At 42.8% G+C, this 27,804-nt stretch overlaps 1 protein-coding gene across 1 annotated transcript in view; it reads left to right on the top strand.

The window, feature by feature from the left end:
* Positions 1-26,299, top strand: part of ITPKA (inositol-trisphosphate 3-kinase A) — a gene marked incomplete at its 5' end in the record, with an annotated part of 35,687 nt that extends 9,388 nt beyond the window's left edge. Inside the window, 6 exons of the mRNA XM_009579671.1 lie at positions 14,913-15,009; positions 17,170-17,383; positions 19,085-19,289; positions 23,925-24,026; positions 25,123-25,194; positions 26,096-26,299. Coding sequence (XP_009577966.1) covers positions 14,913-15,009; positions 17,170-17,383; positions 19,085-19,289; positions 23,925-24,026; positions 25,123-25,194; positions 26,096-26,299 — 894 coding nt within the window. The remainder of the gene's footprint in view (positions 1-14,912; positions 15,010-17,169; positions 17,384-19,084; positions 19,290-23,924; positions 24,027-25,122; positions 25,195-26,095) is intronic.
* Positions 26,300-27,804: the final 1,505 nt, after the last annotated feature.

Here is a 27,804-nt window from a genome sequence, read left to right as displayed (position 1 = left end):
ATATAATTAAAGACTGCATCATAAGCTCCGCAGAAAAGAGTGAGCGTTGCCATAAAGAGGATAACTTAAATTTGCACCGAAAACTTCAGTTCTGAAAACTTCTGAGTGCTCAGTTTTGCATTTAAGACATTATTAAAGTTCCAGCTCAAACATAACTCTGCATCTGAACACGTTCCAGTAGTGAAAGGTGCCGACACATGGCAACGGTGTTTCGTCCTCCCTTCCTTTCCAAAGCGCGTGCTGCACAGTGCGCTAGAGCTGGCTGGCCCATTTAACATGCCCGTGCTAAAGAGGGCCCTGAAAGGAGTGCTGTGTTTGGAGGGGCTCTTCAGGCCCTGTGGAGATGGCCCTCTTGTATGGGGCAAACCTAGGTCACAGCCTCCTCAAGCTCGCTGGTGTTTGAAGAGTGGGATGGCTGACCACAGCTGAGCTCCATCAATCCCTTGTGTGTGCTGTGCCCCGCAATCACCACAGAAGGTAACTTCTAAAGACTAATGAGTGTCTACTTGCAAATGAACTTGAGGTTCTTACAATTTACCAGATTTGGTCAGGTTGACTTGTGCTCTTCCCGTGGCCTGCTCCTGCTTTGAAAACTTTCCTCTTGCAAAATTTCCAGCTCCTTCCTCAAAATTCAAGGTTAAAAAGCTTTTCAGAGGATTCATCAGAAATTTTGTAATGGAATCAATATGTATCTTTTTCTAGCCTTGGAAACAGCTGAAGTTTTGTTGGAATTCAGTCTCAAACAAACAAACAGGTTTTGCCCTTCTTTGAGGTGAGTAACTTAGAGCAATTCTCAGGAGAATGAGACACACAGAAACAGAAAGACTTCTTGTGCATTGGTGCTTTAGTGGCTGTACAGGAAATCTGGGGTTTGAAACCTGATCTTCTGAAAGAGGCAGAGCTAGAGCAAGTCTTAAAAGGTGGCCTCTGTCTTTTTCTCCATCATTGTATGTCTATGTGATGCAGTGATAGAAAGGATAAAAATCTGTGTGAACAGCGTTCGTGCATGCAGATTGGCTGTTTGTTATCTTTTGCGGGGTTTGAGTGGGTTGTTGGCTAAGTGCACTTGACCTGAATGTTCTAATCATGATAAGCTCTGCTTGCTGTGGGCTCCTTCCTCAGCGGTTCCCTCCCATGCGCGTTCTGTAGGATCAGCGGCGCTGGGTCCACAAAGGGTCAGCTTTGTTCAGAGGAGAATGTAATCTGAAGAAACTAGGAAACCTTCCTACGCTCCAGCTTTCACTTTTCATAGTGCAAAATGCTGAGTGTCACAATTTTGGGCTGATAATTGGATACAGTTTGTATTGTCTTGCTCTGTGGAATTTAGATAAGGAACCTTTTTGCCTTCTTTGTGCTAATGCAGAAAGAGTAAGCAATTAAATCCTGAGGTACTCGGGACAGATCCTGCCATTCTGTTGAAAATCCTATGAGAGGATTTTAAAGTGGAGATTCCTGACTTCCAGGTGCTTCTGTCACTTGTTCATGATGCCACCATGGCTACCAAAGGCATTCAGTAGAAAAAAAAATAACGAAGCCGTATTTTAAATACGTTAGGAAGAAGCGAGTCTCTGGAGTTCTCTCTGGCCTAATGATCTGCATGGATTTGGGCACTAATCATGCCGCTGTAACAGTTTTGTGACTTGTTTTCCCAAAGTTTTTAGCAAGACCAAAGGTAATACGTGACTGACTGCCTTCAGCAGTGAGAGCAGGGAGGGAGGAAGTCCTGTGCTATCTAATAGCCCTGTGCTGGTTAATTACTACGCCATCAGTCTCCAACTCTTTTTCCAGCAGGAGGACTCGCTGATGTCCTGAGCATGGTTTCCCATTTCAACATTAAAACTGGAGTGACAGAAAACTTTTTTCCATCCCTGTTCCCCCATAGGGATTTTCTGCATTATTTCTAGAAGTATGTCCTCTCCCATTGCCATAGCTGTGTGTCTTTATCCCAGTCTGCCTTTTCAGTCCTCTGATTGTATAGGCAGCAATCCTGTCTGGGACAGGGGTTGGCTATAGGATGAACGTAGCCAAGTCGCCAATTTTCTTTTTACATTGCGTTCCTCAAGAAAAAGAGCAGACAGGGCAGCAAAATCAGTCTTGGCTTGTGAAGGAACTTTTCTGCATGGCTTGTTCCCCTATGTGCAGTGTAAGCCATAAACCACCTGCAAATGACATTTCAAATGTTTGTCTTTGTCTGCTGAGCCCTGGTTTATTGATCTTGGTCACTCTTGGGTTCTGCTACCTGTGTCCAATCTGGCATAGAAGCTGCTGCTTGCTCCATATTTCAGGAGGCTGGTGTAGGTGGTTGTGCAAGATATGGGAGTGTGGCTTGCAGTTCTGTTGCTAGGAACCAACAGTATGAAATTCTTTTAAGTTTTATGGAGTTTTTTGGTCTCTCTTACTATGAGATAAAAGTTTTGGTAGATAAATGGTCTATGTATAAACTACACCCTGTTTATTTAATTTTATTTTTAAATGGGTAATTAGCAATTGAGGTTTGTGCTTCTAAAAAGGTGGGATCTCCAGGATCTTGATTGTAAACACATTTGTTTACCTTCAGGACAGAGGAAACATAGTCTGTACAACACATTCACTTTTGTTCAAATGCCCACAACTCTTCAGGAAGGCACATGCCTTGTTTCAGTTTCAGTCTTGCGTTGAGTCACTCCTGCTTATGTAAGGTCTGAATTTGACTTTCTTAAGGCTACATTATGGAAATTAAAATCTTAAATAATCCCTTGTCTGCTGGGACTACCTGCTTCTGATACGGAGGAGGAATTCAACTCGCTTTTCTTGTGCTGTTCTGTTAACAGAAATTCTCTTTTGATCCTGCAGTTTTGCTCAAGGGAGAAGTCATTTTTTTCTCCGGATTCCTTACATAGTTCCTAGTGCTGACTTGAGGCAGGAAGAGTTTCTCTAATCTTAAGTTTGCTCCAAAAACAAACAACTACCTCGTGACTGAGAAGGCCCTCTCACCCCTGTGGGGGAAGGTGAAGGGTCCCCATTTCCATTTAGTTCTGGGTTTCTCCATCATTGCCACGTTCCATTTACAGGCTCCCATCCTGTCTGGGACATTGGCCTCACTTGTTCTGTTCTGATGCTAACCCAAATTGTTGTTTGCTTGGTTTTGGTGGTGGTTTGTTGGTTTTTTTTTTTTGGTTGGTTGGTTTTTTTTTTTTTTTTTTTTTTTTTTTTAAAAATCCTTTCAACACAGTGGTTTGGAATAATCTCACAGTTACTATGGTTTGGAATAATCTCACAGTTACTATGTTAAAGCTCAGAGTTATCAAAGTGGTTGCTGAAGGATGTGGCTTTCCCCTAGGTAAATACCACACCCCGCTAAATAACAGTGCCTATCGCATGTTGACACTTGCATTCCATAGCAAAGGGTGGGCCGTGTTTGAACAGTGGCGTACGTGATAGGTAAAGCAGTAACTGCTTATGCTTCTTTAGAGGAAAATGGAGGTGTGCGTTTGGAGGAGACAACGGAGGAGAGGAGAGATGGAGTACTGGACTTTGTCTTGTGATAGATTAGAAGAGCAGATGGCAAACTGTTACCAGTGTATGTCTGATCTGTTTTTTACATGACATATTTTTAGATGCTAATAATCCTTTTCACTTAACACTACATTGCTGAATATTTGAGTACTTGAATGCCTTATTTGGGTGCCTCTAATTTAGTTCACAAGCATTAATTACTTAAATTGTTCAGCAGTGTTCTGAAGTGGAGCTATTGCAGTCTGCAGTTGTGGGAACCGGAGCAGAGAAAGGGCACGTGTCTGGACCTAGATCCCATACTGAGGCAGCGGAGTTTGCTCAGATCTTTTGCAAATGAGTATCCAATATTTTAGGATGTTAGAAGCTGAATTATCATGGTAGGAAAGAAAAAAGTTATGTAAGTACATTTTGTAAGTTATGTACTTAATGACTTAATGACAGTGCTTAATGTACTGTCAGTAACCTCTTTATATGTATGTGCATATGCACATGCATGCGTACAATAATTTCAGAAATCCTGATTTGCAGACAAGTGTTGGTGTGAGGGACTTAATTTTTTACATGAATGTTTTAATACTTTTTAGAAAATGGAAATAAAGCACAGAAAGGGATCATGTAACTTTCTTCACTGTCCTGCAGGACATAAGTATGTTTAGACCATTGATGGTGAAGCATCTTGGTGCTTGTGACTAGAACTCCTTTAAAAGTATTGACACTGGGATCAGCCCAGTTCTATCTTGGTGGCAGGTGTCCCCTGTGACTAAGCTAGACCATGATTTTACAGGCATTTGTCAAGCCTGTTTGAAAACTTACTGATACCCCTGGAAAACCCTTTCCTGATATCTCACCTGAATGTTTTGGTTTTGTTGCAAATTAAAGCCATTTGTTCTTGTCCTTCCCAGTGGACATGGAGAAAAATTGACTGCTCTTATAGTTATGAAAACTTGTTGTGTACTAGAAGACAGTTGCTGTGCTTGGTCCTCTCAGGATAAAAAACCACAATTCTTTTAGCCTTAGCAATGCGGTGTTTGTTATTCATCCCTGAACTTTCCTCCAGTTTGTCAGAACTTTCATGGAATAGTGACCAAAATGGAGCACAGTCATCACAGGTAACTAGTAGGTTCTTACAGCAATCTTAACTCCTTGTGCTTCCTATCCTTTCCTATAGGGAAAAATGAATTCTAGCACAAAAGTCTTCCACTGTTACAGTGGAAAGGAATCCAGGCAGAACCTCAAAGTTATATGGGATACTGCTTCTGGGGCCCTTACACGAGGGTACGTTGAAAGCATGGTAAGCTTTCGACATGCGTTCACTAACCCAAGATGCTAGGGATAGGAAGAGAGAGGTCTTTGACCAGTTAATAGAAGACAATTTTGCAATTTCTGTCTGATGGTAGTGGTTTGTGGCGAATAGGGAAACGTAGTAAAGGGTAAGCATTAAAATTTCCTTCATTTCTCTTTATCTGTTCAGACTGGAGATTCTCCTGTGGCCACTGAATCACCGGGGTGTTAAACTGGTGGTGAGCCTAACCCTGAACTGCTGGGCAGGCAGGAGAGAGCTGTGTGTCTAGGTAGCAGTCTGCACCACCTTAGCAAATAAGATGAAGCGCATGCTCAGCTTCCTTCCCAAGTGCCTGGAGTTCACTCAGGGGAGATTAGCTTCTTGAAGTTGTTTCCTGGCTTGTTGCCAGAACACAGGCTCTCTTGATGTTATGCAGAAACCACACCTGATTTAAATGGATTGGCAGTTCTTGTAGTACATTTGGATTTGAGGTCATACACAGTTCACGAATGACACATCTGTGCCTTAACAAATTGTGCTTATGTTTTAGGCTGAACCTATTTATTAGTCTATATATAGAGAAGTGTGGATGTGTTTGGGTTTTAAGTATTCCCAAATGTTCGTCCTGTTTGGAACTGGTAATTCTGTGTCCTACCTAATAGAATGTTAGGCTCGTTTTTTCATCTAAAGAGCGTTGTCTTTCTAGATGTCCCCTTCTCATGACTGTGAAGTCAAGTGACCCATGGCAAGCAGAGGATAGCTGGAGGATGGGCAGAGAATTCTCAAATTGTCAACTGTGGCATAGGAAGTTTCTGAAGACTTAAAGTGCAGTTGTTTTGGAGGTTAAAAAAGATTTCTTTCCTTCTGCCACACCATCTGCTAAAGTGATGTTTGATTTACCACAAAATTGTTCTGGGTGATGGACAGCCTGGATAAATCTCAAATGTCTGGGCTCTGAAAGTGAGTCAACTTTCCTATAGTGAGGAACTTTCCATTTACTTCTTGGATAATAACATTTCAGTTTCCAGTAAGACTGATGTTCTGGCAGAACCTTGGTAGGGGCAGAAGCTCTTTGGTTCAGTTTTCCTGAGTTCAGTAGGGACAGGTGGCAGAGCTCCATCCTGTTAGAGAACCGGTGTCTTTCAGAGCAGAGCACAAGCTGTGAAGGTAGAGATAATGGCCATATTTAATGCCTGCTATCAAAGGTAGACATTTCAGTATCCTTTAAAACGGAAAATGTTGATTCTTATTAAAATAAAATCTGTCTTTCAGTCAACAGTATTGGCTTTTACAACATTGCTGTGAGAAAAGTGGAGGAAACCCTTGTGACAGTGCAGCTTTAAAGCCGTCTTAATTCCTTGACTATTTTGGCTTTTGGCCTGGGAATGACATAAAGGTTGTAGATACTTCACTTGATAATGATCAGAAACAAAGTGCCAATGTTGATTCCTACAGAACAGTCAGCAGACTGCGGCTCTTGATGCTGTTTGCAGAAAGGCGAGCAATGCTTTCACTTCTTCGTGCTTCATTTTACTCTGATCTGGAGAGGGACTGCTCCTGGAATTACAAGTAGAATCCAACTGTGGAGTGGGACATGGGATTTTCTGCTCCTAGTAATTCAGTCCATACTGACCATCCGTTTCTCTTTCCTTCACTTCTTCCTTTAGTCCAGAGATAGTGAATATCCAGCAAGCTTACCAAGTATCCTAAAGGGTCGCGAGCCAAACGATGTATGCATCTCACTGCATGTGAGGCATGACAGGAGAAAACATAGGAACCTGAGGCTTCTGTCTTGCAGCGTTGTTTCTGCTTATTGCATTAAGTGTTTCTCATGACTCTGAAGATTTAGTCCAGCCCATCTTGAGTGTGGTACAAACAGGAAATGAAACCCCTGCAATCAGAGGATACACCTGCCAAATGCTGGTTGAGCAGCTGTGGCCTTCACCCATGGTTGACTGCCAAACCGGAAGCGTCAAGGGCTGAGTACAGGCTGAGCACCGTTTCTTCTCAAAGCTTTGGAGGCTGGATGGTGAAAGAGAGGGAGGGAGAGACGAAGGTGTAGTCACAGTTTGCCTGGCAGTCTGATGAGAGGTGCTGATCAGGAAGTTGCTCGTGTAGCATGCAAACTGCCGTTCTTCTTCAGGAGCGTGCGTTCTCCCTTGCTGTTGATCATCAGCCTTGCAGCTCCAGCTGGCACCGGTACACCATAGGAAGATCAACTGTGTGACAAAGCAGCGAGTGTTAGTTCTCTTGGGGACTGAAGCAGATACAAGGATGGTCAAGGCTCCCAAGGTGTCTGGCACGCGGAGATTGCTCAGCGATTTCCTTGATCGGGGACGTGGTTACACTCTTTGTGTTCCTTGAGTGACAGCTGACAGCCTTTGAAGTAACACAGCTGCCCTGGCAGAAGGCCAGCTGCAGTGATTTGGACGAATTATCAGTTGATGTTGGTTGGCACCTCTGTCAGTCTTCATGAAGAATGATGCTGTTGCGTATCAGGTCAGGGCACAGACTTTTTAAAGCAGATGCCCAAATCTTCAGGCTCTGGGCTCGGCTATCCATTGATGTAAGTTACAGAGCAACATTTCAATTCTGGCCCTAAATACCTTTTTCTCCAGTGATCAACTGTCACTACTGTGCAGACTAGTGTTTGTGTGCCTCAGGAACCTGTTTACTGCCCGGTGATAAGAGAAGATCAAATGTGGTAATAACGGGGCTAAGTCAGTTGCTGCAAGAGCCTCACCCTTTCTTGGGAGCTGAATCAAGTGTGGCATTCAGAAACTTGGTTAGAAAGATTTGTGTGAGTGTTTGCTCTCATACTCCTGTCGGAGCTTGCTTGGGGAGCATTCTTCTTGTTGACTTGCTCTTTCACCTCCCACCCGTTGAGATCTTTGTCTCCATTTGTGATTCATGTTTGATTCAGCCAAGTGGGTAGTAGACTTGGCAGCAAGAATCTCCTTAGTTTGAGGATTCCAGAAACCTTTAATAAGGGGCAAAAGTACAGAAACCAGCTGCTGAAAGTATAAAACAAGTGCCTTATATGACAAATTCAGGGTTTTTTTTTGTTTGTTTGTTTTGTTATTTTGGGGTATTTTTGTTTTAGCTATGGGCAAATCTTGCACCTTGCTTCCCTGCACAGAGGCTTAGTGGATATTTAAGTTATATTTCTCCCAACAAATAAGGTAAAAATGACATGTATGCCTCGCTTTCTCCGTTGCAGTGCGATGCCTTGTTAGGTCTTCCAAGCTTCTTCAAATACCAAATGATCCCAAACCTAGGAGTTGTTATAGTCTAGACAATTAAAATAAAAAAATCATGGCATTTTGATCAACTGCAATGAAAAGCTTTTTACTAGCTGCTTTAGATATTTTAAAAGTGTGCATGTATGTGTGTGTATATATATCTGCATATATTATTAGAAGGGAAAACAAGGATAATTATAATTTACTTATATTGGGCATAAAAATGTCTGCTGTTCCAGGATCTGGATCTGACCAAGTCAACTGCCTGCCTCTTTCAGATCTGCAAAGACAACTACACTAAGCCTCAAACCGAAAGAACTCAAAACCAGAATCCCTCAGTAGGCAAATTCTGCGACTGTAACCGGAAAGATACCATGTTGCTCAGCAACTCTCACTATCCTTTAATTTTTTTTTTTTTTTTTTTTAATATATATAACATCACTCAAATCCCCAGATCTCTCCATGAGATGAAACCGTATGGTTGGCTGTCCCAGAGCTGCACTCCCTTGGAAAAATGAAATCCCTAATAACCTGTGAAGCTGCACCTACGGAAGACTCATTGGTTTGGGGGAAATTACGCTGATAACAACTTGTCTTGGTAGAATATTGTGATTTTTGACAAAGCAATAGATTCTTTGTTAAAGTGTTTGTGGTTTTTTTTTTTAATAGGTTGTAATTATAGTACTGTAGTTATTGATTACATTCACACAGAGAGAGAAGCATATCTAATTACAGAGTAATTAAATTAGGCTAAACTTGGTTGTGGTCTGCTCAAAATGATTTCTTATGAAAGCTTTTTGTGGTAATGGCAGGTAGTGGCTGCATTGAGACAGATGAAAGCAAGGTTTTGTTCAGGCTAGGCTTAGTTCATTAAAATAATATGGTTAGTAGCTTTGTATGTGCACGTCCAATATGTCAGGTCAAAGCCAATTCAAATAAAGTGACAATACTGAAAATGGAGAACAAATCTGAATCTGTTAATTGCATTTTCCACATTGAATTGATTTAGTAAAATAGCCTAAAGAATTAAGAAAACAAACTAGCTTTCAAGCTGATTTATTTCAGTTTTAATAAACTAAGGTAAATAAAACAGTCAAGGATTTTGTAAATAAAATTAACTCATAGGGTTTTAAAAACATTTTATTGAGTCAAGTAAATGTGTATACTATAAAAAGTAAAACTGAGACAATAATAAAACTGTAAAACATACAGAGTTTAGAAGGAACAAGTATTAACAGAGAGCTTTTTGCAGGACTAGACCCTACCACCTGCTCACACTGGTACTTAAGACAGCTCTGTGAATAATCTTATGGACCTTACGAGGATTTGTTGTACCACTCAGAGAGTAATTATGGGTGCTAGTGTGTGACCCAGGCAGGAAGAAGGAAGAGAAGAAGGGAAAAAAAAAAAATTCACAGCAGAAGGGTGAGCCACTGGAGAATGATTAATACTGTGCATGCGTAAGTCATAACTGATACCCAGTTTAGTAATGCTTAGTGTTAGCTGAGGGCCCGCTCGTAGAAGGCAGTTCCAGCTAATGGTCTGATGGGCTCCCAGGTGTGACTTTTCCAGTCACTATTGTTACGGTTACTGTGTCCGGAAAGAGACCAACACCCATCACCTTCTCGCATGCTTGCTCATTTGCACGGCATTGGCTCAGGTTATCAGGCAAGGTATTGCTCAGTGCTTTTGCGTTTTGGGCACACGGCTCTTACAGAATTATTTTGAAATGCATGTAGTAACTTTTTGATAATTATAGTTTTCTGTATCCCTTGCAAGTCCCTGTGGAGGAACCTTGTTTCTTCTAGGAGTTAGTGAGACACTGAGTAGGCAGTGGCAACCAGCAGTACAGATCAGATTTCAGCCCCCATGTCCCAGAGTGGCAGAATTTAGCCTAAACGATGTAAAGAGAACAGTAGATGATGATGACTGACAATTAAGTACTCTTTCTTAAAGCCTTTTAGGGGAAAAAAAGGATTACAAAGAAATTTCTCGCTATCCTTTTGTTTCTTGCTGTCATAATAGCTCTCTGTAGGCTTGCGTAGGCTTTGTACTAGTGCACAAAAAAGACAACAGGATCTTGGATAAAGAAACTGCTGAAATTTTCCTGGAAAAAGGATTCAAGGGTCATTGTTTACTATAGTCTAGCAGAATTTCCATGAAAATTTACCAGCTCAGGCAAGAAACTACTCCTCCACTCTGCTGCTGATGGAAAAATGAACTTTTTTAGGGACCCTGTTGATTTATGTTACATTTCAATGTACTTTTGTTCTTTAATTTACTATAGTTTCAAGTAACATGCTAGGATTATTAAAACTGATAGTTTTTTTTTTTTCTGAAGAAAAGGTTTTTCTTATTTATCCCCTCCCCACCTGATACTTATTAGTTTAGATATGATTGGTGCTTTTAATTATTGTAATTGCTTCACTTAGGACTCAATTCTGCAAATTCCTGTGTATGTTGCCTGTTTGTCAGTGCTTGCCTGAGGGTAGTTACATGTGTTTAAGGTGTTCACAAAACCAAGATCTTTGTTTTCGTTTTACCCTTAAATAAAGGAGAGATTTCATTTATTTTTCCACAGAACAGCAGAGGAAGGTTCGGGTCCCTATCCCCCGTTGCCCTTCGGAGTCAGAGTGGCTCATCTGTCCCTGAGGGATTCAGCATCTGCTCAGAGAGAGATTTCAGTAGTTCTATGCTGCCTGTAAAACGGCAGCAGCACCCAAAAAACCCCCACCCCATTCAGGGGGTCTGCACTGATCTGTTCAGTGAGCTTGGCTATTAGGATGTTATAGCCCTTGTCCTGAAATGGTGGGAGGGTTTCAGGAAAGCCGGTTAGTTCCTGTGGATTAATTCTTGGGGACAGTGAGGCCTGAGCCAAAACCCCTTAAAATGGATGAAATGGCTCCCAGTGAGTTTAGTGGGTTTTCCTCAGCCAAGTCCTGCTGGTGTATTTGGGCAGGATCATCACGGCTGTGCTTCTGTGTACTAGTTAACCTATGAAGTTGTGCTCTCGTCATGAGAAAAGGCCTGGAGAAAGCTGTGCTCATAGGAAGCAGTGGCTCGCGGTTGCTGCTCATCTTTGCTGTTTCTTAATGGCATGATGGCCACAGCTACCTGTATCCGGGGTTGAAGAGGCTGGGAATACCTCATCTGGCCAGCGTCTTGTCTGCATATGCCAGTGCTAACATAGAGCAAGTCTGCCACATCTGCTGCACGGATGTATGCTCCTCTTCAGTGCTGTGCTTCAAATTCAGAAGAGTGATTCAAAAGAGTAATCCAGATAACACAGATCAATGTCAGATATCAAGCCACAATCCTTTGCATACGTTGTGGCTGCATTGCGGGAATCGGTTCTCCCATTCTCTTCCCCTGAATTTTTGTTTGTTTGCTACTGGGGACAGAGTTCCAGTGGTACAGCCCATCACACAGGCTGACCCATTGGCAGGAAGCTAGCTTTTCCCCTCTTTAGCATCCCACACCCTTTATTGCTTAGGGAGGTATATATATAGCGTGTCGGTTACAGTTCACATTGAGTAACTTACATGCTGAATCTTAGAATGTTAATATGTCTTGTGTTTGCCTCTTGGCCCTTTTGGAATGGTTTCCTTTTTCCTATTGGAAAACTCTTGAGTGTTTTGATCTAGACGCATATAAAGTAGCATCGGTGATGTCAAGGGCATCTGATTTGGGCAATCCTGATACAGAGATATCCGAGTTTTCCCTGAATATATGTGAATAGTTGGGAGTCTAGAAGAAATGAGGGCTTGGAGAAACCCAGGCAGAGCAAAATATCAAGGAAGACTGAGCAGGAAATCTAGAAGAAACAGGGACTGAGGGAGATACGGACTGCAAATACAGATGGGCAGTGGTAGCAATCCGCTTTGCCATTGCAGCATAAAGCAGTGATTTGAAAAGCACATAATACCATTGCTAACAAAGAGGAAGAGATCTTGCTTTAGAAATAGAAGTGAGAAAGATTCCTCCCACAGCAGGCACACAAAGTTTTCATCTTCCCACTCACACCACTGCTCCAACAGCATGCCGCCCTGTTTGCATCCTGGCAATTTGCATCCTGGGTTGAGTGAGTTGGGAGACTGGAAGTTGCCATAGAGGAAAGCGCAACTGCTGACCCCCTGCCGATGGCAGCACGCCCCATGGGATGGGTCTGGAAGCAATCCTTTCCCTCCTAGCTTGAGCCTCATGCTTTCCCTGTCTTGAGGGGGGAAAAGGTTTGTGAAGAGTTTATATAAAATAAAATAAAAAAATTGTCAGTGTCTGCTTATTGGTTGAGTAGCTTAAATATACTCATCCAAGGCAGCTGTAATTTAAGCAGCCGAAGTCCACTTGAGCTGGGGCTGAATTTGGCCTGTTGTCTCTCCTTCACACCCGCAGTACAAATAAAAGCTGCAGCTTCTTAGGGCTGGGTGGGAGGGAGGAGGCGGAAAAGCCACTGGGGTGTGGTGTTGCATTGACAGTGGATGTGCGTTCCTTGAAAACCCGAGCTTCTCATCACTTCTGGATATAGCAGTATTACAAGTCATTGGGAGACAGGATGCGGTTTGTTAGGAGTAGGACATTATGATGAGTATAGGACCTTTATGGGAGAGTTATGGAGCAATGCTGACTTCTGATTACGGTATGGGGAAAAAGCATCCTGTTACCCTGAAAATTGGGCGGGAATCTTCAAAAACTAAATCTTTGGCAGGAGTTACATGCAAAGGGGTCATTTTTAATTCAGAATGATGTTTACTTTCAACTGTTATTTAAATAACTTAGGGCTGTGTCCCTCTGGAGTAGAAACAGCAGAGTAGACTGAAGGGCTTCTGCTATCAGTTAAATCTGGCAAATAGACTATACAAAAGTAATTTATCTTTGCTACTTGAATAACGGTAGTTATATTGCACTTTCCTCCAGAAGGAGGCTATGGACATTTGTAAGTGCTGTACAAGAGTCTCTCTCATCCTCACTAAACAGCAGTTAGCTCTGTGATAGAGCCAAGTCGCTGTTTAGCACTGCAAGGTTGCAGTTTGGAACGACTTAAAGCAAATAATATAGAATATGAAATCCAAATAATATAGAATATGAAAAGGTTGTTTAAACCTGCAGAAGGTATTTATGAAACTGGAGTTTAGCTAGAGCTAGTAACAGTGGAGTTGCAGTAAGTGCAACTGAGTCTTCATGATTCTCAAACATCCAGGATTTTCTTTGGATGCTTCCTCTCTCTAGCAGAGTATGTTTTCAGAAGTATTACTGCCACATGGGGCACTTAGATCAGACCGACAGTGACTTCATTTTCGCTTGAACTGCGTTCAAAACCAAAATAAGTTAAATAGGAGGAAGCAATCTTATTTCAGAATAAGTATGCTCATATGGTGATTATATTGTTACGTCAGTTTAATTTGCAGCATAACTTAAAACTTTCTTGTGAAGATAAATCCTTAAAAGAAAGATCACTTGCGTCTGTGAGTTCACATATCCTCTTGATACGTTCTAAGATAGCCACAGGGTTTTGCCCTTACATGGTGACCAACATTGCTGGCGGATACCTTATAAGAAACGTGGTATAAGTGAACAAGTTTGGGGAAGGATGGCCAGGTCACGGTGTGATCTGGAGAGCTACATTTTACCTGTGTGTCATTGCCTGCAAATTCACTTTTTGTATTTTTCAATTCTGTAGAAGTATAGTGTAGAAGACAGTAAAAATCAGGTATCCTAAGCGCCTAAATTGTCAGATCAGTATCCCTGCTAGAGAAGACATCGTTGTTTTGAAGGTGAATTTTTCAAGTGTTGAGCAATGACCTAAACTCGTTTTCAGTGAAATCAATGCCTCCCATTGATTTTGGTGAATCCCAGTTAGGCTGTTGATAAGCTCTTCTGTAAATGCAGCCTAATCCCCAACTATACTTGATCCAGCAAAAAATCCTCAGCACTAAATTCTCGTGCACAAGCATTGTGCAGCTCCACTTTTTCCTCCAGGAGGGTATCACGTCTAGTGACAGAAGAAATGAGCCTGCTGTCCTTGTTTGTAAAGCACTTTGGGATCCCTCAGAGCGAAACATGAACGCCCGTGGGCTGTGGTTCTCTCCCAGCCGGGTTTCAGTTTCAGAGCACGAGACTTTGTCACTTTTTACTTTTTTTTCCCCTTTCTGCCTTTGCGACAGAGGCTGCTGTTTGCCAGCAGCTGTTCTGTTTCCCTGTCTGCCTGCAGCGGTAGCTGGACAGCTGCACTGTGCGGCAGCCGAAGGTGGCCGGAGCAATGCCCAGCTTTGTTAAAAAGTAACAAGATTGGGAAAGAAGGGAGGGAGCAGGAAAATCCGTGACCTGGAGTAGATTCTACAGCACACTGTAAATGGGTGCTGAGGGACCTGGGTGACCTCCATGTTCACCTAGAGATGCATTTTCTATGCATCTGTCATAGTAAGACTCACCTGCTGACTTGGAGAAAACTGTTGATCACGAAGTGATGCTGAAGTTCTCTGGGAAAGGAAGTATTGCTGACAGTGGCAAACAGCTTATGTTCACGTCTCATGGAAACTTAAATGCGTGTAAGTGTGTGTTCAGCATCTGCTCTCCGCACACTGCATGACTCAGACACAGAGGGGTCAGGTGTGGCTAAGAACAGGCCTGTGAGGTGCAGTGTGACTTTCTTTTTTATTTCTTGCTGACAGCTTTCTTGTGGATGGTAGGGCATTATATTTAAGTATTTGTCCATTCTTGGTTGCATGTGCATATTTTTCCAACGATGACCATAGTGTCTGTTTTGTGGTTCTACCTTTGAGCACTTACAAATTAGTGAGGAACAATTCGATGTGCATGAAGCTATGTGGTAGGTTTGTGGCATGTCAGGATTTCAGCTTTTGCCCAACTTAATATTTCATTTCTTTGTATTCCAGAAAAAGGCATGGCATACAATTAAAACCATGGTTAACTTACCAGTCATCAGCCCCTTCAAGAAACGCTACTCGTGGGTGCAGCTGGCTGGGCATACAGGTGAGATGGATATTTTCAATGTGTTTGTCCCTGGAGCGGGGATGGCAGCAGCAAGGAAAACAGTGTTTCAGTGTTTCTCTACTTCCTTCCTTCAGGTAAAAAGGAAGCAGGAAGTATAACATAAATCTGTGAACTAGAACATCTTTCAGTTGTGGTGGGGATAGGGAAGGGGAGGTGATGTACCTAAATAATGAGATGAGCAAGGAAGCAATGGTGAGACTCTGGGGAAGGGCCAGGCTTGTAAGGTGATATATGTAAAATATCTGTTAGAGGGAAACAAGAGGGACCGGGGAGTTGAAGCCCTAGTCCATCTGTTGCTGTTGGTTGTGGTATGGGATCATCTTTCTTGACTGAGTAGCCAATATGTTAGTTCCCTAGTGGGAAGGATTACTGTCTGTGCCTGTATGTGCCTCAGCCCTGGCAAGGACAGTGTTTCTAATACCAACCCCAAACCCCTCATCTGAAGGTAAGCCCTTGGGTGGAAAACAAATCTGGTGAAAATGGATTTGCTGACCAGGGGTTTGCATTGCGAGTCTGTCATTGTTCACGCTATGAGTGCAGGGAGCAGCTCAGTCAGCTGGTTCTAGTTTTGCGTCTATAAAAGTTGGTAAGTGTGCTCCTGATGTAGGCTTTGTTTCACTGGTAAGACAAAAAAAACAACGAAGAGAAGTCATCAGGTTTGCTTCTCTTGTGCTTCATTTAATTCCTATGCAGCCCTTGTTCCTAAAGTGCTAGTGCGGGGTTTATTAGTACACATGTGGGCAGGCACCTACGCTGCATCGTGCTTTAATGCAGTACCTGAACCACCTCTTTATATGCTAATGCACTAATATGATGCACTTCAAAGCTGTGCAGAGAAATTTATTTAGTCCTAGAAATGGAGTCACTGCATTCTGCACAGTGGTGTTGGTGGGACTGACTTGTATCACGCAGAGTGCCAAGATGACCCAGTCTTCTTGCAGTTTTTATCACAGCGTGTATGGGGTCGGCTTGATCTGTGGGGAGTGGTGCACTGGTCGTGTAATCATAACCCTTCTGGAGGCTTGTGTAGTAGGGCGGAAGAGGAGGGTTAAGAGGTTACTAGAAGCTGATGAGGAGCAATACTGCTCCAGTTTGCTTTAGATAGTTTTCTGTGGTTGCATTTAGTCCATCCTTTTTGCAGCTGTTCTTCTTCGATATGACAAGTTCTTTCTAAACTAAAACCTGGGCCATCACCACCCTCACCCTTGTGCTGTGGCAGTGCCATTTCTAGGATTTGTCAGAGAAGAACCAGTTTGCAATGGCTGAAGGATCCTGCTGTGATAAAAGTTTAGCGTTAGCCCCAGGATTAATGAGGCTTCTAGTTTGGTGCCTATTTTATGTCGTGTAGATTAAAGCGTACCTCTGAACAAAACATGTACTTTCCTCAGATGTTACTGGCAGGCTGCAGGATAGGAGAGCATCTGGACAGGAGACTCCAGACAGCTGGAATCTAATTACTGCCACTCTTGGCCTATGCAGACTGTCATTTGTACTGGATACCATTGAGACACAGGGCTGTAAAGAAACAATCGCACTACAGGCTGTACCTGCAGATTAGCAGGGCTCTGTAGAAGAGGCAGTACCTGGAGGTACACGCGTGCGCAGTGACAGAGCGTGTGTGTAGAAAGGGCAGTGCTTGGCTTCTGGCCTCTTTGTGGCTGTTTAATGATCACCGATTGACCGTACTGCCTCGGTACGTACACACTCAGCAGGTATACCCTATGTGAGGATTAAGGACAAAGCCAACACTGGCAGTGTTATGCAGCTTAAAAATAGCCTGTCAGAGGATTAATGAATTCTGGCTTGTGGCTTCTTCCTGTGCATTTTAATAAGTATATTAGTGTTTAATATCCTAACAAAGAGTTTAGCATGGAAAAAACCGCGATGACCTGGAGCAGCTGCACTCCTTAAAGCTATAAATTCTGACATGGGAATGTATCCAAACGGACTTTCACTGCCAATGGCTGTGTTTGTCCTGGGTGTTTTATTTTTTGTGAAAAGCATGTTATCTTTTCTCTTCAGGGGAAATCTTTAACTGGTGTCATGAGGCTGAGGTAGATGAAGCTGGAGTGGTGGGGGAAGGTGTTTTTCTTTTTTGCGGGTCAGTCTTGTCAGCATGTGTTTGATTCTCTTTTTTAGGGAGTTTCAAGGCAGCTGATAGTGGGAAGATTCTCAAGCGCTTCTCAGAGAATGAAAAGGAGTGTTTTGAGCGATTGATGAAAGACCCGCTACGCTCCTGTGTCCCTTGCTTCCATGGTGTGGTGGAGAGAGATGGCGAGAGCTACATTCAGCTGGATGACTTGCTTACTGATTTTGAAGGGCCTTGTGTGATGGACTGCAAGATGGGGATCAGGTGGGGTACATGAAAGAAAGTGCTTTCTAACCCAAATGCATTGGAGGGAAGGGGGGGATGTGGTCATGCTCTGTCTGGAGGAGTTTGATAACATTTTTGGAGCCTCGGGATTCAGTCCAGACAACCTGTTGTTGGTTTGGCAATCGCCTTGGACAACCTGAGGAGAGTATGTCCCGTTGTTGCCTGATTGTACATGGATTCTGGAAACTAACTGATCTATAGCCTCAAAAACTATCCCCGTCAAGAAATTTTCAGTGGTGATTTGTGACAAAGTTTCTCTGCAGTGGCCTGATAATACATGGGGAAAAAAATTACATGATTCATTCACTGCCAGTTCATTTAATCTTTATGTATGCAGTGATACAAAAAACCCCACAAAGAGTAAAATCCCCATCTCCAAATGTGAATAGCAGTGTGAAAGCCCATTTCCAACACTTCAATGAGTCTTCACTGGTATTGATCTTTTCTGAAAAGAAAAGAGTTGACTATCTGCCCAGGACCGACCTGTGCTTTTCCCTACTCTGACATCTCCATGACGCTATCACCTTGTTCTCCAGATTCTCACTTTCTTTTCCTTTTCTTGTCTGTGATTAAGAGGAAACCTCAAAAATGTTATCTAAGCATAACAAATAGGTAAGGAATCTGTTGAGAGCCTGGAGTAACAGTACAGAGAGGTATGAACTGTCATATTAATCTTCTGAGTGCCAGCTCAGATGCTCAGGAGTCATTGTCATAAATGAGTTATTCAACTTACAGGAGTGCAGACAAGCCTTTTCAAATAGATGCAGAGTTTTAAATGAACTGTCAAGCTAAATCAGAGTAGAAATGTGTAGCACTGGTATGCCCAGAAGAAAGAGGAGAAGGATTTGCAGCAGTACATATTTTATTCAAAGTAGGTGACATTCTGGTAATGAGTGACAGCATCTCCTAAACACCAGCCTGGTTTATTATTACACTGTGATGAACAAAGTACGCTCCAGGTGCCTGAGAAAGTGCAGGCTTTGTGGCGAGAGACAAGCTCTAAGAGTCCAGTGGAATGTAGAGAACATGATAGTGCCTTTCTAACGGTTACCAGATTAACAAGTGAGTGATAACAGCAAAGTGTGGAAGGTTTGTCACCCTTCACCTTCCCGTTCTTAGTTACCTCTTCTGGTTTGGAACTGCTCATAATCTGCTTTACTCTGTAATTTTTACTATATGAAGAGTGATTCTGTCTCTCACTGTCTGATGCATTAAGTAAAACCTTAATTGCTTTCTGAGGCCTAAAAAAATCCCACGTGACTGATGTTAGGTTTTTTTGAGGAGAGAGAAGAGGGTAAGACTTCAGCAGCCCTATTTGCTTTTGATTTCATTGTAAGTGATCTCTCCTAACTGTCCTCTGAAAGTACAGCTCTATTTCATGGCACAGCAGGAGTTCAGCTTTCTCCCATTCTGTAAGCAGGACATAACAGTAACATGTAACAGTAAGTAAGGGTATAGTAGAACAAGAAGTGAATGACACAATTCCTGATTCCTGCAACGGTTTCACTAAATATGCCTGTGCAGTCACTAGTCCGTGTTCTTTAGTTTTCCCATATGTAAAACTGGGGTAATGGTAACACTTACTTTTCTGGTTGACATTTCTTGAGGCCAGTTTATAAGTTGTAAAAAGAAATGTTTGGGGAGTCCTTACAGTTTTGTTGGGATGTGATGTTTTTGCAGGACATATCTGGAGGAGGAGTTGACTAAGGCCCGTGAGAAACCAAAGCTGCGTAAGGACATGTACAAGAAGATGATTGAAGTGGATCCCCTTGCTCCCACAGCTGAAGAGAATGCCCAGCATGCTGTCACCAAACCCCGATACATGCAGTGGAGGGAAACCATCAGCTCTAGTGCCAACCTGGGCTTCAGGATTGAAGGGATTAAGGTAATAGTTTCACTTCTGCCTGTTTGGAGACCAAACTTTCTTTGATTTGTTGATTAATCAAAAAGCTAGTGCGCATCAGTAGCCAGGTTTTCCAAAGAATTATGTGAAAATGCACTAATTGAAACCACAGAGTTCAGCGTATTGTGGTTTTAAAGCATCTATTGCAATTATAAGAGTAGTGTCAATGAAGTTAAGCGTCAAATGCACATCAGCCATACTTGGTTCAACCACAGAGACATTGCAGGAAGGACTCAAGCAGGTACGCAGCGTAGATAGAATGAAAATGAGACTGTTACAAGGAAGAATTCAGAACTGAAGAAATAACTGCCTCTCTCCATGCAGTTACTTTTTTTTTTTAATCCAGGAACTATACATATTTATTCCAAGTGAATCACAGTAAAGTGTTTTTCTTCCAGTTCTATTTATTTGCAAGGCATGTTAAAAGCATTAGCTTAGGTATTCTTGGGATCGAGGAAACCCCTTTTCCTTTTAAGTACATGACAATATCTGGTACAGATTGTGCTGGAATAAAGCCAAAACAACCAAAAATAAAATTTCTCCATCAACAAAGTCCATCTGCTATTCTTGATGGGTAAGTTTGTGCCCCTATACCATTCCTAGGACTCTACCTTACAGCCATAGAAGAACCTTGGCAATTTTCTTTCCTACCCATTAACTCTTTATATTTGTTGTGCCCCTACCCAGAAAGCCAGTAGGACCTACTCTCAGAATATCAGCCACCTGATACAGTTACTTGAATGTTAACACTTGCAGCAATCCAGAAGTGTGCTTTCTGCTTGCATAGGCCTGTCACAGCTAGCCTTAAACTAGTTTCCTTGGGGTTAGATAGCGATAGATAGCGAGGTACCTGTAGCAGCACAGAGCAAGGCGAGTGCCGCCCAAACCCACCTGCACCCCGGATGAGTACTTGTTACCTGAATCCCATGATGGGACAGCCATGAAGAAGTTAGCATGGGTTACCCTGTGTGATTTCAGGATGTTCCCAGAGCATATACATTTAATTTAGGTATGTTAGGACATTGTAAATTATAATCTCAATTAGTTTTGCTTCCATTTCATAGTTCAAGCACATAGGAAGAAAGGGATAAAAGAGTGACGCTGACAAGCAGAGGCTTTTTAAACACCCCTTTCTTCTCTGCTTCCCTGTGTTGTCTTCTCCCTTCCTCATTCACAGATTCTCCTGTTGTGATAAGGAACTAGGGCTTCCAGCTCATGCTGTGATGCCCCCCTGTGCGCTCTGCCACCCACTCTGGGCTGTTAGGCACAGGCATCCTCATGCAGGAACTGTCTGGGTGGTAGATGATCTAGCTCCAGTCCAGCCAAGACACTTCCTGTCTTATCCCTTAGCCATCTAATGAGGTTATCAAGATATCTGTTTTATTCCTAAACCACTTAGGTCTTTGGATGCTCTCTGTAATGGAATCAGAAACCCAGATGATCTCAAGACCTTTTACATATGTTCTCAGAAAGACAGTTAGTCAGTGTAGAAGGCTTACAGATTTATGTTGAGTCCTGGAGAGTGGCTGAGCTAAGGGAGCACAGGGGAGCGCCAGTAAAACCTCCTGGCTTGTTCTTTGTGGTTTGGTTGGTTATCAGAGGTGGGTAGAAGCAGTATGGCCCACAGACTGCATGGTATTTCCCTCTGTGGAGACAATGCTGTAACTGTGCAAAACAGGACACAAATAGTTAATCTTTTATTAAGCAGAGGAAATGCTTTGGAGTACTGCCTTTTCCTCTATCTGCCTGTGCTGTTATGAGGGATGTAGGTATTATTCTTTTATTTTTTTTACATGGAGAAATGGTGACAGAAAGTGAGTTGTTCAAGCAATAAGCTAGGCAGTACTCCCTACACTCCCTACAGTTTCACTGTAGCTGAACTGTACATCCAGTTCTGTATATTTGCAGAAAAGCAAAGCCATACTGCAGAGATCCTCATTTTGAGAAGAGAGCCTCTAAGGATCAGTGGTGCCAGCTAGTGGTTGATGGGAAGAAGGGGTTGTTCTCCCTGAGTGCACTGATAACTCCTGCAGGTAGCTGAACAGATCTGTTGGGTTTGGTCATCCAGAAATATTCCTGCCCTGTGGCTGCTGGAGTAAGAAGCAGAAGCAAAGAAACTGAAATCGTAGAAGCCCTTCTGTGAAGTGGCTTCCAGTAAATGAGATCTGATTCACCATATGTGCTCGTCCTTCATCAGTGGGGTGCCTTTTCTCTTCAGGTTTTTCCCTTGCTTTGCTTCCCTATCTCTGAAAATCAGGCCAGGTTCACTTACGGGATTTGTCCCTCTTCCTCTTATCAAAAATAGTTGGAACCATTGGGTTTCCTTACAGCTGGCACCTGATACTCGGTCTCTTGTGCCTGCCAGATTCAGAATGCAGGTTTCCTCTCTGGAAGGGGCTGTCTGAAGGCTAGGCATCACAAACATTGTCTCTACAACACTGATCATTTTGCAGAGCAGATACGCATGGGGCTGAGAATCGGGAGTTCTGGCTTCCCGTTCTGTCACTGAATCTCTGTGCAGTTTGGGAAGTTACTTCTTCCTTTGGTACCATTCCTTTAGCTGTAGATCAGGGATAGCTGTTTTTCCAGGAGGACGTCAGATTTGATTCATAAATCTTTGTGAATCCGTTTAGGTCATGACCTTAACCCCGAGCCCTTTAAGGGAACTCTGCAGAGGAATCTGAGCAAGACCGCGCAGGTTGATAGGTAGCACTATTTTATGGGGTAGCCAAACCTGCCCTCCTGCTAGCCACGTCGCTGTCACATGTAATGAGAAGTGCTGCAAGTGGCCCACTGGCTGCACTGTGCAACGGACTGCTCTGCTGTGCAGGAATACGTGTGGAGGCCCTGACAAAGGTATGACTTCAAGGAGCAAGTCAGGCACGCGCCTCCTGGGGATCAGGTACATCCAGAGTTGTTGCAAGGGCCTGCTATAGCGCACGAGGGATGGTGCCATTCAAAATCTGGATGTTGTTTACAGCAAGTGAAGTCAGGCAGCAGTTACGTTCCCTGCCAACCACTGCAAAGGAACAAAATCATAACAGTGTTTCTAAACAACAGGGAAGCAAGCAATTAGTCTGTCCAGACAAAAAAGGATGAAAAGGGAACACACAGCAGCTGTTCCAGGGATTTGCTCTGGGATTTGGGGCACGGGCAGATATTATTTTTAAAACAACCTTACTCCAGTGAAGAGTTACGAGGCATCAGACTGAGTTCCAAATTTCTATGTGCTGTTGAGTATCATCATGCATCAGATCTGCCAACCTGCTGAGCTTCTCTTGCATAACTTACACATCTCATCAGGCTGACATGCCACACTTGTATCTGGCCCACAGCCTTGGAATAAAATTCTGTTTATTCTGCTGCTAGAAAGTCTGCTAGGTGGGAGGCTGTTCTGCATGGCTTTGCCATTCAGTCAGTTCATTCTCTTGCATGATAAATCTGGAAATTTAGCATTATCAGATTTTTTTTTTTGTGTATATACTAGGGGCCAAATTCTGCTGTGGAGTAAATAGTGTTTTACCTGCTGAGACTGGAGCTGAATTTACCCAGTTTTGGTGCAGTGACTTTTAACGTGTGGGAGGGAACACATTTTGATGACCTGTTGATTTACTCTTATAATGGAAATGAGGGATTTCATTGGACTGATACGATGGAGAGGAATACAGTTTGATAATCTTGCAGGCTTTTAGTGGATACAGGCTACCAACTGCAATAATTGCTGTATTTTACATGCGTGTCCTAAAAGCTCATATTTGTGTCTCTTGAAGCGACAGAGATGTTCTTGGAGAAATGCATATTCATATAGCCTATGTTGACAGATATCTCCGATTCATGCACTGCTCTTACTTACTTGTAGGCCCACAAGCACACACTGGTCACTACCAGCACATAAAAAGAATTGTTTTTTCAGTAGCAGGATGCTTCTGTACTGAGCTGTAATGCTAGCACAAAAATACTCTGAATTTCTCCAGGAGCCAGTTGGATACAAGCATGCACGCGCTGTCCTTTGCCAAAATTCACACACGTGCTTTGTCACTGCTAGCATTTGTGTCACTGCTAGCACTGCAAATCCAGAGTTGTTCTTGGCTGCAACTAGCTTTCCGTTCTGTGACTTCTGGGTCACATTAATGTGCAAAGGTATATTGGGAACTGAGTCTTAACCGCAATTCTTTGATTTCCCCATTGAAAAACAAAATTAAAAAAAAAAAAAACCAAACAAAAAGGTCAAGTAAAATTGGGTTTGAAGACGTCCCCTTACGCCCCCAGCCAGGGTTTGACTACATCAAGCTAGATGAGAGGACAACCAAAGAAGTCACTGTGGTTTGCCCCATTGAACTTTGCACTGCTGGTACTGACTGCAAGCTGGTAATATCATGAGTTGTTTTTTTTTTAACTGCACTCAACAGGAAATGAAGTGCCATTTAAAGTTACCCAATCAGCTTTTGCATCTTTTCTCCACTTCTTGCTTGGTTTACCTGCTCTCTTCCTGTTCAGCTACTCACTTTCATCTGGTTAGTGAGAACTGAGCTGCTGATGGTTCCAGAGGATTGACTGATGAGGGGAATGATATGTGCATAGTATAAATCATCTCTGTCTTTGTGCGTTTTTGTGCAGAAGGCAGATGGAACATGTAACACAAACTTCAAAACTACGAAGACACAGGAGCAAGTTCTACAGGTTTTTGTGGAATTCATTGAGGGCAACACAACTATTCTGGTGAGTCTGAACTCTTCAGGTTCACTGATCCATGACCCAATGAACTTGCTTCAGGGCCACGTGTCCTCTGGAACAAGAAAGATCAATTAAACTATCAAGGAAGAAAAATGGTTTGGTCTTCCAGTCCCTTTCAGCAGATGGAGTGGACATGGGGACTTGGAGGGCTGTGAGAAGCAGTTGGCTGAGACTAGTTCTGGCAGCTCTTGCTGTGAGTTCACCTTAAGTTCCTCATGCTAGCAAAACGTCGGTCAAGCTAACTTATGGCTTGCCATCAGCTTCGACCATGAGTGTTAGATGCATCAGAGGGATGATGATGTCTAAGCAAGGATTGTGTTGGCAGGAAAACTTGTGATTTGGGAGAGGATAAAACCAGAGCATGGGGGCAGGAAGTGAGATTGGTGGCTGGCTGTGCTCCTATGTGTGAGACTCGCTGCAAAGAGCAATTCCTGCATGCTACTTCACGGGTAGCACAGCAGGTATGTGGTAGATGGCGTAACGTGTCTTTTGTCTTTGGAACTTCAAAGGATGCCGTAGTGTTTGCTGCAGTGTAGAAGCCATTGTGAAGGCAGATTAGCCCTCCAGGAGGAGGATGCTTGGTAATACAGGGCAGCATTAAAAACGTATACTAGAGCTTTATGCATTAGGCCTTGACTTTTTTTATTCTCTCCGCCCCCCCCGCCCAACATGGTTGGAGCTCTTTGTCTCTCTAACACAATTTCGTTCTCTTTTCACTGTGGAGAACTGGAAGATTTTTAGTTGCTTGAAACTTTTTTCTCTTTATTAAAAAGAAAACAAAAAAAAAAGGATGCAGAAAGCGTGCAGCCAGATGCTATCTCACTGCATCCAAAGGAGGACAGATAAGTATGCTCGGTGTAACACATGCAGCAGAGGAACTCCAGTCTGTTCATTCACTATGAAAGCCTGTTGAAGTGTATTTTCAGATTGACTTTCAAATGATGAACCTGTTGTTTTGAAGGACCTCTAGCCTAAAATTAACATCATCTCTTCATTATATTGACTCTTGTAAACAGAGTATCTTCATTCATTCTTTACTTAAAGGTTTACAGGTTGTTTTTTTTTTCTCCTCTTCCTCCAGAAAAAATACCTCAAGCGTCTGCAGGAAATTCATATCGTTCTTGAATCCTCAGACTTCTTCAAGCGACATGAGGTGAGCAGTGAGTGTAATGCTGTGGAGGTGCATTGTTATTTGTTTGGTCATTCAGATGTACTTCAGAATAGCCTGCTGTGTTAGTAGAAAGGAGTTTGTAGTAGAAGAAAACTAATATATGTTAACAACACAGGTACCTCAAAGCCTCCATCACAACGATACAGAAGATTAAACCAGTTGAGGAATAATAAATCCTCCCATCTTTATAACGTCCCAGCGCTTACAGCTCTGGGCCACTGCAGGGAATGGTTTATTAATACTAGTTCCCTGTGGTTTCTCTAACCTTGGTATGTTCCAATGGGAATCTTTATGGGGGAATGGTAATGTGGAAGCTTGCATTTGGTACAGCAGCATTCAGTTGTAGTCTGATGATGAAGACTTTATTAGTTATACTGGATTTATGTTGAAACACTGTATAATTCTGCTCTATATGTTCTCCTCGTATGCTTTGCTGTGGAGAAGACATCGTTAGCATTGTAAGTTCTGCTTATACAGCTCAAGATTTTGAGATCAGACATTTTATTTCACCTTGTTGATTTCCTCTTGTCACTAGAGGCATTTTTGTAAATCATGGGTCATGGTCTGTCTTTGAAAGTAGTCACTGGCTTTTGCTGAATTGCTCAAATTGAGACCTGCTGCCAAGTGAACTTGGAGAATTGCTTTTCTTCCCTTTATCTACTGGGTCCCTTTTCCCATCTACAGGCCCATTTATACGTTACTGACTGATATGGTTATGCAAATTGGTCATGTAAATTGTCAATGTATAAGTGCAGCCCAAAAGTCTGTTGGGTCACAGGTGAGAAGGTCATCTGAGGAGGTCATCTTCTTAGTGGGAAGCGTTAAGTGATGGGGGAGAGCTAAAGATGTGGTTTTAACCACGTCATCTCAATCTGTCTTCCAGGTCGTTGGAAGTTCACTACTTTTTGTACATGATGGCAGTGGGAATGCCAATGTGTGGCTGATCGATTTTGGAAAGACCACCCTTCTCCCTGATGGGCAGACACTGGATCACAGGATCCCCTGGCAAGAAGGCAACAGGGAAGATGGGTACTTGTTGGGATTGGACAATTTGATCGGCATCTTGGAAAGCATCACTGAAAGATGAGTTGAGAATGGCACAAAACTTCCAGGGCTGCTCTGTAACTTTCTGCTCTACTGGGATCACTCAGTTAGAAGGAAACCTTTAACTCCCTCCAAACTCCTGAGGTTATCAGTGCAGAGGGAGCTGCATCCAGAACCCAGCAGTTAGTCATCAAAATGACTTTGCATCGGCCCTCTATGAACCTAAATAACTCCAGATTGGTCTGTATTGCACCAGCCTAACTTCAGACTGGTCCTCAGAGAATGAAGATCTCCATACTCAGGAATCACACCAGCATGAGTCAAGAGATCTGTATGGTAAACCAGAATGATTCTGATTTCTGGCGAACAGATGGGACTCCAGATTACCTCTTAGTGAACCAGAGCAAGTGTGTGGGGATTCAGGGTAGGAGTAACAATTTTTCAGGGAACTGCATAGTTTTGAAACCAGCAAGAGTGGTTTTTTCCCCCCTAATTCCAAGTCTTCTTGCTCCTGTGTACACTAGAGGTTGGACCAACGACTTCTGCTGCATTGTGTTAAGTGTGCACAAGGTGGAAATGGGTGATAATCACAAGAAACCTGGAGTAAAGGGAGACAGCAGTTTGCAGTGGCTGGATGTGGTAACTGCTGTTGACCATTCCTCCTCTTCCCTACCCTAGCCTCACTTCTATCCAAGAACAGCCTTTGCTTTTATGTAGCCTCTCAGGAGATTACAAATACTCTAGGGAGAGAATAGCAGCCTATTGTCTCCAAAAACATTTGACTTTCAGACTGGGTGGGCTGTTGGAAAAGTGCCTAGCTTGGCGAGTTTGGCCTCTTGCAGCTGAACTGCAGTTCTGAAAACCAGTAATCACTCTTTCGCACACAGAGCAGGGAACTAAGGGTTTTTTTCAAGGCTTGTTTATTTTTAAAGATAAAACCCCTATACATGTGCGCACGCATGCTTGTACTAGTAGCCAGCAACCAATGTGATCTCTTAAGATCATGGTTTGACTGTCTCCTAATGCACGTGACTTCTTGGCCATGTTCCTGTTCCCAAATACGATGCTGCCACTTAAGTGTATAGACTGGCGCAGCGATCAGGAAGGTAATGTTTCTGCATTCACAGCATTACACTAATGATGAGATAATTCCTTCCAAGGTATCGGCTGTTAACTCAGGGCAGTTTGGGGGAAGGAATGTCAATGTATCACATCCCCTAGTCCCCGTCTGGAATCGCAGGGCCATCTGTGGTTCATTCTTCTTTTGCTGTGGCCCAGGCACAGCCACAGAAAATTCACATTGTTTAGGTTAAAATCAAGAAACACGGAAGTGATTTCTTGTAATGGCTTCACATAACCTTCTCCGTTGGTTGCTTCTAGTCACTTGAACAGTTCTTTAAATACTAGCAGTATAAATACTATCAGTATTCACATGTTCACTCACATTCCAGGTTTTAACATTAATAACGTGATGATGCAGTTTTCAAAATGAGGACAAGACTTATATTACTGTTTGATTGTTAATCCCCTTTCAACATCTAAAGCTAG

Source organism: Fulmarus glacialis, unplaced genomic scaffold (assembly GCF_000690835.1).
Source record: "Fulmarus glacialis isolate BGI_N327 unplaced genomic scaffold, ASM69083v1 scaffold8086, whole genome shotgun sequence".
In the NCBI taxonomy this organism is placed as follows: domain Eukaryota; kingdom Metazoa; phylum Chordata; class Aves; order Procellariiformes; family Procellariidae; genus Fulmarus; species Fulmarus glacialis.
The sequence above is the reverse complement of the archived record's forward strand: the minus strand, read 5'-3'. Positions and strand labels throughout refer to the sequence as shown.